General features: G+C 45.0%; 1 protein-coding gene across 1 annotated transcript in view; it reads right to left on the bottom strand.

Annotated features, from left to right (window-relative positions):
* The window catches only part of LAPTM4B (lysosomal protein transmembrane 4 beta), a 59,452-nt gene extending 52,482 nt beyond the window's left edge, over nt 1–6,970 (bottom strand). Inside the window, exon 1 of the mRNA XM_038127343.1 lies at nt 6,805–6,970. Coding sequence (XP_037983271.1) covers nt 6,805–6,900 — 96 coding nt within the window. The 5' untranslated portion in view covers nt 6,901–6,970. The remainder of the gene's footprint in view (nt 1–6,804) is intronic.
* Between the last annotated feature and the right edge of the window lie 5,407 nt (nt 6,971–12,377).

Below are 12,377 nucleotides of genomic sequence, written 5' to 3'. Positions count from 1 at the left end.
TTACTGTGGTATTTGGGGATATAAGAAAAACTGCCTATGTTAGGGGATTAGAGCTTAAAGACATTTTCATAAATCCTTGTGTTTTGTCACAGACTAATAAACACAGTTCAGTAAGTGCAAGAGCTGCCCAAAAGACATTTTCAAGAAATTTTATCCCTCCAATGACTTAAAAGGTTTTTGCAAGAAAAAAAATTTTTAATGAATGTTTTAATGTCATACTCATGTATGACAGAGTCTGGGACAGGCTAATAAAATGCTGCTTCTACTTCTTTCTGCAGCACAGGAAACACACAAATACGGCTATTTTCACCTAGAGCAGAAAGCACGGGTAAAACTTGGGATAAGGTGTACCAATGAATCCATCCTTTGTTCAGATAACCTTTTTGGCCTGCTCAGGGATGGATTCTGTCACACACAGGTAAGTGATTAGGCTCTTTGCTAGCTATTTTATTGATTGTGCCATTTAAATTCCTCCCATGCAGTCCTTTATTTTTGAATTCAACTGAAGAGGGCCTGAAGCATGAATTGGAGAAAAAAAGATGGGATAAGGTCCTGCACTGCAGAAACCAACCTGGGCCTGTGCATAGCAGGAAAGAGTTCTTTAAGAAGTTCTCCTGATGCCGTTCTTGAAGCTAAAAACTGTTAAATTATTTAACAGTGTATCTCTAGAGAAGTTACAATCAGAATATGGTTATTGAGAAGGTCCTTCAGATAAGATAATTTTGTTCATGCTAATGATCATTATTGGTCTTCATTTTTTGCTATGACATACCTAAAATTCATACCTATGCTTTCAGTTTGTTAAGAAAATACCATACAGGGCCTGAGCAGGTATTTGTGTGCAGAATCAGTCATTTCCTTCCCCCCTGGTCTTGAAGATAATGAAATGGATGTGATCCAGCCCAAGAGCATATACCCTGAACCTCCTTTCACTCCAGTCTCAGTTGGGTATTCAACATGTATATCAATCTTCAGGGAAGCCTTTAAAAGGAAGATTAATATTCTCCTTTATTCATAATGAATTCCAAGTTTTCTTTCCACTCTCCACAATAGCAAGCATGTGCATAGGAAAAATCTAATGAGTTACTTGGGAATGTTACTGGGTTTTTTCCATGATCTTGTGTTTCATCTTATGAAGTACAGACAATAGAAAAACTAATGATCATTTTATAGACATGGCACTTGGGACATAAATATTTAATCAATTCAGCCATTTCTATGAGAAGAATTGGGAATCTCAAGTAATTTCACATTATGACACCTTTACTTGCTTGTGGAGAAATTTCACATACTGCTGACACTACATCTCCTACCAAGGGATGGGAATTAGGAATGTCATTGGCACCACCCAGCTCTTTCCCCTGAATATACAGCCCAGGTCTTGGCCACGGAGGGGCAAACACCTGGTGAATCCAGAGCAGGCCCCAGTTCTCCAAGCATCCTCTCCCCAGGGCCAGCAGTACTGGGCTGTCACTGGAGGTGGTAAAGGATAATCCCACCCAACCCCAGCTATATCCCGCTGGCACAACACGGGGAGCAACATCCCTGGGCAATATGAAGGAACTGAGCCTTCAGTGAGCTGGCTACTATGGCCCTTCATAGAGATATAAAGTTGAAAATCCTTTCTTTTTAGCCCACTTCGTTCCATATAAAGACAAAGCAAGCTAATTTTCTAAGTAAAACACAAGGCCTCATATCTGTATTTACAAAAATTCCCACAAGCTGACACTGAGATAACACATCAGGCCTTCTGATTGTGTAATTTTGCTTTTTTCACAACTTCAGTTCTTTTTTCAGTTTTCAAAATCTCGTGATTCTCCCGGGTTTGCAAATAGTCAAGAACTTCTTAGAATTTCTTTCTCTTCCTTAAAAAGGGCTTCACAACCTGTTAAAGGGAGCCTCAGTCACAACTGTTTGGTGATGCGAGCAGTCTCAGACAGCGTAAAGCTCGCAGGAGAGTAGATGGAGCAGCTTGGAAGGATCCAGTGCAGGAATATTCTGTTTACATGAGCAGTCACTGCTGATCTCTACCCCCTGCCAAGTAAGCCAAGATTACTGAAATCTTCTAACTGGTGTTTAAGCACATTGCCATGCATGCTGTCTTGCATGAGGCTTGAAAAATGCCAGGACATAAATGTGGCCTAGTCACAAAATATATATTTTCACTCTCCTTTTGACATCGGATCAAGTGCACTCTACCAGTCTTGTCAGGGTGTTCAACCGTAAATCAGTGAGACCATAGCACGTTGTGCTTTTCTTTTCCTTTACAATATAAATCTACTACCAGTACATTTCTTCATCATCAGGATTCAAGCCTTTTATTAAAAGATGACTGGGACAGAGACAGATATTAGACAGGCTTTCAACAGTATGTTCAGAAAAATCCAGAACTGAAATGTCACAACTAGCAATTCATGCTGAGCTCTCCACAAATAGCAGCTCAAACATTTAACCCACCTTGGCTAAAAACTTCGGCTTGCTCAATTTATGTTCTTACTGCACATCCTTCAGCGAGAGCCACTCAACTCGATAACTTGTGGTTATAAAAGGTTCTCAGCCTCCCATTAGTTTTTATTTTTAGCCCCTCAGAGTCAGGAGCTCAGGGAGCGCAGAGGGAGGGCAGCGGCTCCCCAGGCGTGGCAGCGGTGAATCCACAGCGGTTCCCGTTCTGCAAGGACCCTTTGCCCAGGGCCAGCAGCACTGGACTGGCACTGGAGGTGCTAAAGGTGATGTTGCAGGGTCCTGGAGAGACTGTGGGACCTCGGGGAGGAGCAGCCTGTGCCCAGGGCTCTGCTGTCCTGAGGAAGGTAGCAGGAGGCACCGGGCACACACAGCTCAAACACGAAGGGTCCTTCTTTTACTGTTTGTTTTTATTAAACTGATACCTTACAATTCCATCTTCTCCCCACCAAAGCCAATCAGAAATAATCAGAATTCCTTCTACCCCAGATGGTGTCAGAGGATCCTCAGGGTGTGCAGAAACACCACTGCCACTGTCAGGAGAGTGGAAAATCCTTCCATGCCACTGTCAGCATATCTGATGTTGTTCCTTCTTTGTGTTTTAGACAAGGAAAGTGGAGTCCATTTCCTCAGGAAGAAGACACGCTGTGTTTATAAATGCTGTCACTGACAGGGGTGTTGCTGTTCTGACTCACCAGCACTGACTGGGTCACTTGGGAACTGAAATGCCAGCTTTCCCCAGACTCCAGCACCCACTGGAGATCAGAAGTGAAGTTGGTGCATCTCAGCATGCTGCTGTCCTGAACAGCACAGTGACAAAATTCACCTATGGGAAGCAACTTTCTAATTTCACTTGGTTTGGATTTTTTTTTTTTAAGACAACACTTATAAGACTTTTATGCCCCAAAAAAGTTTCTGCGTTACTATTGTGACCTCTGATTTCATGTTATACAGAGAACTGTACAGTCTATCTAAGATAAAACCTCAAAAATTAATAACCAGCCAAACCAAACCGGTGCTCAGGTTTGAAATAAACATTAACCCCCGGTCAGCCATATTACTGACGTTTTAATCCTTAGCATAATGTTTGTATTTAACATTGCTGCATCCCCTGTTAAGCTTTTCTCCCCAAGGCAGCACACTAGTTCCTGAACAGTGGGCTATTCTGCAACCACATTAGATATTCTTTTCAGGAAATTTCCCCTGGCTACTCCAACCTTTACAAGTTACTTTTTACACTGAAGTCCCTCAGTGCTCAGTGACAGCATGTACATTGCATTATTACGCTATACCGCAATACCATGCAGCAGTGGGTTATATTACTGTAGATGTAGTACCAATGGCTCTACCAGGAAGAAACTACTGAAACACAAGAGCTATAGAAACATTAGTATTCTGAGATCCATTACGTTGTAAAATAGAGTAAAGTTAAATTTTAATTTCCCAGCTATTGATACGTCACAAGACCACTCTAAGTGTCTGTGGCTGCTGTGCTTGTGTTGGAAAAGCTCTCTGCTCCTGCCCCTCAATATTGTGGGGAAACTCCCTCAACAGCAGCACTGACGACTCCACGTGCACTCGGCTTCCCGCTCTCCCCACTATTTGTGAGACTCCAAACACCCAGTTAAAACATTAAAACTAAATTAAAACATTAAATTAAAACAGTAAACTTAAAGCTTATTGATGGGGGGGGGGGGGGGGGCAGAATGTTGAGACACAGCCCTGATGCTGTTCAGCAGCAGACAAAACACTGGTGTGTTATCAACACCTTTCCAACTCCCAATGCACTGGGAGGGTTGCTATGGGAAGATGAATTCCATCTCAGGCCCTATTTTTTTCCACATTTACTCAGACATTAAATTCTGCCGCTTGAAATTATGCTAACTCAAAACTGGTTCAACATGTGAAAATGTTGTGTTAAGAGGCTGCCAAAACTTCTAAGCTACTGCTTTTTCCTCCTTCAGATGCTTCTACTACTGAATCATTGTATTCATTGTCCTAGAATTAATAAAATTAATAAAACTTACACCTCACAAGTAGTGAGAAATGAAAGAGCAAGAAGTAAACGATTCCTTCTCAAGGTCGATGTTTTTCCTCAAGTAATTTCCTATAAGGAATAATGGCAAAGTGTATAGAGAATACATGTTGGTGTTGCAAAAACTCAGAGAGGGTTTTTGAACTGTGAAGTAATGTTCATAGGTCATGTGTGGTTTGGAGTAACGCAATCACCCAAAATACATGCACAGAAAAAAAATGCCACCAGGACAACGTCTTATTTTTGTGTTAACCCTCAACAGCACGTGGTAATAAAACTGTTATGAGTTTATATGTTATGTTATATGGTTTCATATGTTATGTTATATGGTTATGTAACCAAACCATAATTGTTCTTCTGAGCCAAAGAAATCCATTTGCATATGACTTTATCAACCAGATCTTTCAACCAGGGCCATTCATTCAAGGAGCTACTCCTTCCTTACTTTTTGTTTCCTCACTTAATAAGCGATCAAAAAGGTTTAGCATTTATTATCTACATGCATCTAAATATCCATTCTTAATGATTAAATTTAGAATTCAAATACTTGCAATAGCGAAAAAGCACAGAAAGAAATGTGCACTTTATCAGTTTGAAGTAATTTAGAAATCCACCCTGAAAAAATTATGAAAGCAGAAGAAGCAAGAGGTGTAAATCAGGAAATACCTGCTCGTAGGAAAGGATACTTAAGAGCAAATTTTGCAGTAAAATACTATGTGAAATTGGCCCACTGGTATTTAAATGTTTATAACAGATTAGGTAACAGTCTAAAATCTATCAGACTTTTCTTTATATCCAAGCCGAGGTGATGCACTTCCCTCTTCCTCAAATAACTTTAGGTCCACTGAACAGCTAAAATATCTGTATTGCTGTCTCTGTGGAGTCAATGTGAAAAGGTTTTCGTTCAGCTGAAGGCAGAAAGAAATAATAAGCCCCCTAGAAGAAATGTTCAAAAGCTTTCAGGTCATATTACAACTTAGCAAAACTTAATTGCAGCCAGGCAAAGAGAGGCATTTTTACAATACTGTCAGTATTGTACAGGCTGTGGATGTTGCTATTAACGGTATTTTATTAAACCAGGAGCAAGAAATGGTTCAACTAATGCACAATTTTCTCAGTGGTGAAATACATATTTTACAAGACATAGAACATTTTATATGATTTCTAGGACATAAATGTCAACCTAGCTTTTTTATTGCACTGGCTGAATTTATTTAATGAGCTGTCCTACCGTGGAGGCAGCCCTGCATTTTTCACTTGCTTCTGCAGGGAATTTCAGTAGTTAGCAAATAAGCCCGGGTCTAATCTGCTTCCGTCTGCAATCATTTGAAAGATGATGCTTGGCAAACAGCTCTGCACAGCCTTCCATCAGACGGAGATTGATGCCGCACACCAAGAGACGGAGCAGGCTGAGAAGCGCATCTACGTTACCTACAGCAAACAACCAGCTCTTTTTATTCTGAACACCCTGCGACTATAGCTGGACCAGCTCTGGGAAAACTGCTTTCCCCGCATTGCAAAGGATGGGGAAACAATTGTCAGAGAGGAACTGAGAGCTTAAGGCGGCTCCTCCTCACCGACTCTTTCCCCGGGCCAAATAACTGAGCGTCAAACAGCCTTTGGTTACTGATGGGAACGCTGCTGTCTCCAGGGTAAATTCCTCACTCGTGTCCCGTAATCCCGGCAGAAGAAAGATATCTTTCTATTACCTGCGAACAGCTGCCTGGAAGGTTTCAGCTCGCTAACAGGCAGACCAAAACGCTACTGCCAAACAGGGGACAGCAGTGACAAGAACACCCAAATGCTTTATAAAGCAGCGACCAGAGATGATAAATCATGATTTTCTGCGCGGAGTGCCCAGGGGCTGGGCAGCCTTGCTGGAGCTACTGCACCGGCGGGGCCCGTGTGCTGCCGCCAGCTCCGGCCTGAGACCACCCCGAAGTCTGGGGGGAAACCTTCACGCCAGGGGTCTTCACTTATCACATATTCAACCCCCACACAGCTTTTGGGTTGAGACCCTCCCGCGCCTGCCCGTGCAGCGTACCCGCTGCCCCGCTGCCCCGAGCGCTGAGCAGGCACCCGCTCCGTGCCCCACTTTCGGCAGAGCCGGCTCGGTGCCCGCCGGGACGAGCGGCGCGGGGCGCGGCGCTGCCTGCGCGCTCCGCGGCTCGAACGACGCGGCTGCCGCGAAAGCCTCCTGAGCTCCCGGGCAGCCTGAGCCGCTGCCATCGGCATCCCCACGCGCGGAGCAGCCCCTCAGGCTGTCCCCGCAGCCGGTGCCGAGCGCCCGGAGCCAGGGGCACGCTTACCAGGTACCAGACGCCCAGGATGATGGTGCCGGTGCGGACATGGCAGCAGAGGCAGCAGCTGTTGGAGTAGAAGCGTGCCCAGGGCGAGCTCAGCATCTCGGCAGCTCCTCGGCGCTCCGCCGCTCCGCGTCTCTGTCCGCGCCGCTCCGCGGGCGGGGCCGGGCCGGGGCCGGGCTGGGGCCGCCCCTCCCGGCGGGCGGGACCGGGAGCACGGCACGGCACGGCCCAGGAGGGCGGAGGGAGCTCTGCGGTCCCTGCGAGCGCCTGCAGCCGCAGCAGCGGCCCGGAGCAGCCGCGCTGAAGTGCGGGAGGGTTTCGGGATGCGCGGTCCAGGGCGTTCCGCGAGCGGCAGCCCGGCCAGGGCCGCGCCCCGGGGGATGCTCCACGGGGGATGCTCCACGGGGATGCTCCGCGGGGGATGCTCCGCGGGGGATGCTCCCCGGCGCGCCTGGAATGAGCCCGGTGAGGGCGAACCGGCTCGGCGCTTCCTCGGCAAAGCTTCTAGTTCTCCTCGCAATTTTTGAGAGGCAAAGTAGCAGAAATAAGCTCCATTTCTCCATAAGGAAAGACAATATCGAAGGAGGTCATGGAATATTTTGAATTTACCCCAAATTCTGCAGCCATGAACCATGGTTTTCTTTCACAGTGCCCTCCTAATCCACTCCTAAAATTGCTGCTATTGGGGTGCCTGGAATTTCCTCGTGTCACTGGTAATACAAGGTAATATTAAGCTCATGGCCAGTACCTGTAGTTTATGCCCTGGTGATGGTGGGGCATGAGGGGGACAGGCATCATTAGGAGGAAGGATCCTGTCTTGCATATTCAAGCACGGATGCAGATTTGAGCTTAACTTCCTACCAAGCCTCTGACTTTTCATGTTTTATTATTTGAGGCTTGCATTGTTCTCCAGATGAAATAATGAGGAAAATACTGTCAGAAGATCTGTATGTCTACCCTGACACTAAGCTTAATTTATTTACTGCCATCCATCTTGGCTTGCTACCAAATTCCACGATTTATCATCAAAATACAACATTGAAAATACTCCCATGCTTCCCTATGTGGTTGCTTTGGGGCTCTTCATTTCATACATACATACATCTGCACAGAACAGGAACTTCAAGATAAAAGCTAACTTGGCAGAGCCAAACATTTCTGACTATGCTTTGTCCCTACTTATAAAGCCACTATAGTAAATTAAATTAAAAATACTTTAAGTAGAAATTTTACATAACTTCTGTTCTTAGTTTGTCTTTTGAAACTGGAAGAGGTTGGCAGGGATTTTTGTGTATAAAAGGAAAAGCCATGTAGCCCTGAATTTCTAATTTTGACTATATTCTACACAAAAGTCAGATATTTTCAAGATTCATATTCAAAAATGAAACTAAAATTCTTGTAAAATGAAACATCAGTATTGACAAATATTCAAGAGTCCGAAGGAAAGTCACAAACCATGGAGTCTGGACTATCTCACTGGTAACCTTGAGAGACCTTGTCCTTTAGTGCCAGAGAGCAGGAAGGTTAGAGATGAACCATGCACGCATCCCTGGAGAAAGGTAGGAGCATCTGCTTCGTGAAGGCTATTGACCAAGGACCTGACCTTTTCAAAGCAGAAGTGGCAATAAATTAAGGGGGATTCCATAAACAAGGACACACAGATGCAAACCTGGTGGAAAAGGGACAAGAGAGACAATGCCAAAACCCAAGAGTGTCAGGTTACAGACTGATGGCCCATTGAAGAGCTTTGGGCAGGGTCACCTGGAGTTTGTAACTGATAAGAAGGGGCGAACAAGAAGAGCAGGAGGGTTTGGGATATTTGAGGAGGACTCTGCAAAACTTTGGAAGGAATCATTTTAGAGGAAGGGGATTGTAAAAGAGCAAACGGGAGGGAATAATTAGAGGAGGGGGATCAGGAAGGAGCAGAAGGAGGATCAGACAGAAAGGGGTATAAAAGAGGTCAATCGTGTGCAGAGTCTGGCCGAACAGACTGCCTGCTCACCCTCACTTCTTGTAAAACCTTTCTTAAGTGTCTCTCTGTGTAGTTTCCACTCTCCACGCTGTGTGTGGGGGCTGTAAGGAGCAAGTGCCAGCTGCTGGGGGGATCAGTGAGTGATCAGTGGGTGGGTGGGTGTTATTTGCTTGCAAGCATCAAGCTGGACCACCTGGCCTCTGCTTGGGTCCTCTGTGAGTCCTACGTGTAGGAGGCACAGATGAAGGCAGCACCTTGTCTGTGGCCATCTGTGCAGCTGTCCCTGCTGGGCTCCTGTGCCTGCAGACGGGAAAGCAGCAGCTGCATCCCTCAGCCTGGGATGGGCACAACAAGCTGGGCTTTAGCAGCCAGGCAGGAGGAACTCGGGTCCTGGAGCTGTGAGAGACAGACACTGTTTATAACATCCTCCAGCACAGCCCTGGTCTCTGTAAGGAGATGTGAACTGCATGTCTGCTTTCACTTATGGTTTCCCATCAGTGGCTTTAACCCCCATATTCTCGGAAGGAAAAGGAAGAAAGAATAAGCAGCAAACACTAATCACTTCAGAGCAGTTTCCTGTATAATTATTAATTTCTATTTAAAAAGCCTGATGGAAAAGAGCAGGAAACATCGGGCTTCATGTCACGCTCTGATTTATAACTAGCTGCATTTGGCTTGCTTTGCAAGATTTTTGTGCTGGGCAGGCTTCAGAGCCTGAGTATTGCCACAGACACAGACCCTCCTCGACTCGGCCTCTGTCAGTAAAACTTCATGACTCTCACTTTGCCTTACAAAGGAAGAAATGACAAGCATGTGTTACAGAGGTGGCTTTGAATCCAGAACACCTGATCTTACACCCTGATAGTGGAAAATCGTTTAAGGTGCAACAGGGGCAATTTCTGAACTGGATGACACCTGAGTTTTGCCAGGGTTTCCAGAGGAACAACAGATACTCGAGATTGTCATCTTTATTCATCAAAACTTGAACGGGATCAGTATTGCTGTCTTGCTCAGCAAGCGAGGCAAACTCAAGGGAGTTAACAGCTTACTTTACAAGCACTTGTTTCAGCTGTGCTGAAAAAATAAATAACTTTTGCAGCGGAATCCATATGGTAAGAAATTTTTCCAAGGGAACACTCAAGGCTGTAATTAAACCCTGCACAGGGTCAAAGCCTGACACACCCTTGCTCAGCCGCTGGTCAGCGTGACGGCTGCGGGATGTACCCAGAAAAGAAACGCAGGCTCACGGCTCCTGCCTGCCCCTCCTGACCGCAGCAGAGCTCCAGATCACCGAACTCCTTTCACACAGGCACTCATTCCCCACAGCACACCCTGAGAGCTGTGCTGGACAGCTGGGAAGGGACACGGCCCGACTTCGCTGCACTGCCAGCTGTTCTCTGAGCTGCAAGCTGTGTGACAAAGCCCAGTGTCCTCTGTGTCCTGCTTCTGCTCTGGATTCCCCATCTCTCCCCCGTGATCTCACTGCAGGGATACTTTCTCCTTCCTGCCAGAGGATGCTCTGGTCCTTATAGCATTTTCTTGCGCTTTCTGGTGCTCGCTAAAATTGGTTACTGCTACTTCCAAACCTGTCTGAACAAGATTACTGGAAGAGGACAGTTGGCTTAGAAACTGCTTGTGATTCCCACCTTCTATCTGTACTCACAGCCCACGGAGGTGGTGCCGCATAGTTCAGCAGGCTTTGAATAATTCCATTACACTGCTGCCCAGCATTGCCTACAGCGCTTAAACAAAAGGGCAGCTCGAGAGAATCGCATCTTCTGCTTGCAGGATTAGCCCCATGCTCCACAGTGAACAAAGGTATTGTTAATTGTTTTGTGTTTGTCAGATAAGATAAGAAAAGAGTTAAACATTGCCCAGAAACCAAGGTCTGGGTACTGTCCTCAGGCACAGGGAGGTGACGACTTTGAGAAAGAGACTCTTGTGGTAGTAAAGAGCCGTTTAAAGAGTCCTTTTGTTCAGCTTGCTTCAGAACCTGTGTTTCAGGATGGCTGCAAGTGATTCAAGTATTCAGAGCTGTAGGAATACTTAACGTAATGAAGTTTGAAAAATACATGTACTTTCTAAAACAAGTAAGCCTCCAATAAAAGTCTGACACTATCCCCCTGGCCAACATGCAATCAAACAGGACTGCTGCTCCGATTCAAATTGGGTTCAAGATGTCATTCATAAAAAGGATCAGAGTGAGAACAGTATTTTTCTCCAGCTTGTTCCAACTCAGAACACAGAGCCTGTAAGAAAGCCACTGCAATGACACAGCTTGATGTGCAACTGCTTGCAGAGCTAAATTCTTGTGTTTCAGCACCAAACAATTGACAACAAACGGTTGGTGTTCGGGGGTTTTTTTATTTCTTCTTCCTTTTAAAAGTTATGTTTAAATCTTTAAAATTTGTTAAGAGAAATGCCTGGAACTTTTTAGCTCACTACTGGGATATTTTGTCATGATTTGTCTTATAGAAGATAGTGGTTCTAATATCTTAGGAAATTTATATACTTGCCCATTTTCCTTCCTGATGGTAAAGTGTACTTGTAACTAGCTTCCTTGGGCCACAGCTTCATGATTCTACTTGAAGGTGGTGGTTTTAAGAAACATGTTATTAAAATCTTTTGATATATTGCCCTGCCAAGGGCTGAAATGTTCTCCAAGGAAAAGCTTGCTTTACTGCTTGTTTCTTTTCTCCTTTTTCTTACTTGAAAGCCTCTCAATTTTGCTCTGAAGATATAGGACTCACAAGAAGTGAGTCAAGAGTACACGAGATTCAGCTTTTTTCTTCTGGCCTTCTCATTCATACCAGCCTCACAGATTAATTTTAACACTTTGGATGAGATGAAATCATCGGTGCTACATTTGCAAGAAACCTCAAAAATAAGCTGGGCAGTTATCTAATTATTTGCTTGGCAACAGATTTGCAATTTGGTAACACGTTCTTGAAGCTTTCTCTCAGATACAGTTGGCTTTCCATGGGCTGCAATCTCCTCAGAGATCTGCTCCACATGGAGCTGCTGCCAAAAGCCTGTGGCTCTTTTGTGCCCACTCCCGTTCTCCTCTCCCCTGCCCGTGCTCTTCTTTCTGAATCATTTTTGCACAGTCTGCCAGAGGCTCACGTTTTGCCTTGGAGAAGATGTTTACACTGGACTTATAGCCTGGCTCTGCCTTAACACCTTAATAAAAAAACCCTCTCTCCTTTTGCCTTTGAAGTCCATAAATTCCTGTAATAGCTTCAGTTCTCCTGGTTTTTCCCCTGCTGGCTCAGCATACCTGAAGATACTGAGAAGTGCAGACATCACCACTGTTTGCAACTGTTATCAACAAAATTGGAAGGTGCAGGTGTCCTGTATCCAACTAAAACTCATCACCTCTTCCTCCACCAGGCTAGTGAGCTCTTTACCACCTCACATCCTAATAATTTCTACTCTACACAAATTCTTCTCCAAGTTTTTTGATAAATTAACTTTCTGCTCATCAGACGCTGCTTTCAGTCCCTTAAGTATGTTTATCGCTTCCCTCACTAGTGTGGGGATCTAGACAGTTTTGTACAAGCTTTTAAAACTGCAGGCATCAGACACATTTCATATTTCATTCAGA

This window comes from Motacilla alba, chromosome 2, assembly GCF_015832195.1.
Source record: "Motacilla alba alba isolate MOTALB_02 chromosome 2, Motacilla_alba_V1.0_pri, whole genome shotgun sequence".
Lineage (NCBI taxonomy): Eukaryota > Metazoa > Chordata > Aves > Passeriformes > Motacillidae > Motacilla > Motacilla alba.
The sequence above is the reverse complement of the archived record's forward strand: the minus strand, read 5'-3'. Positions and strand labels throughout refer to the sequence as shown.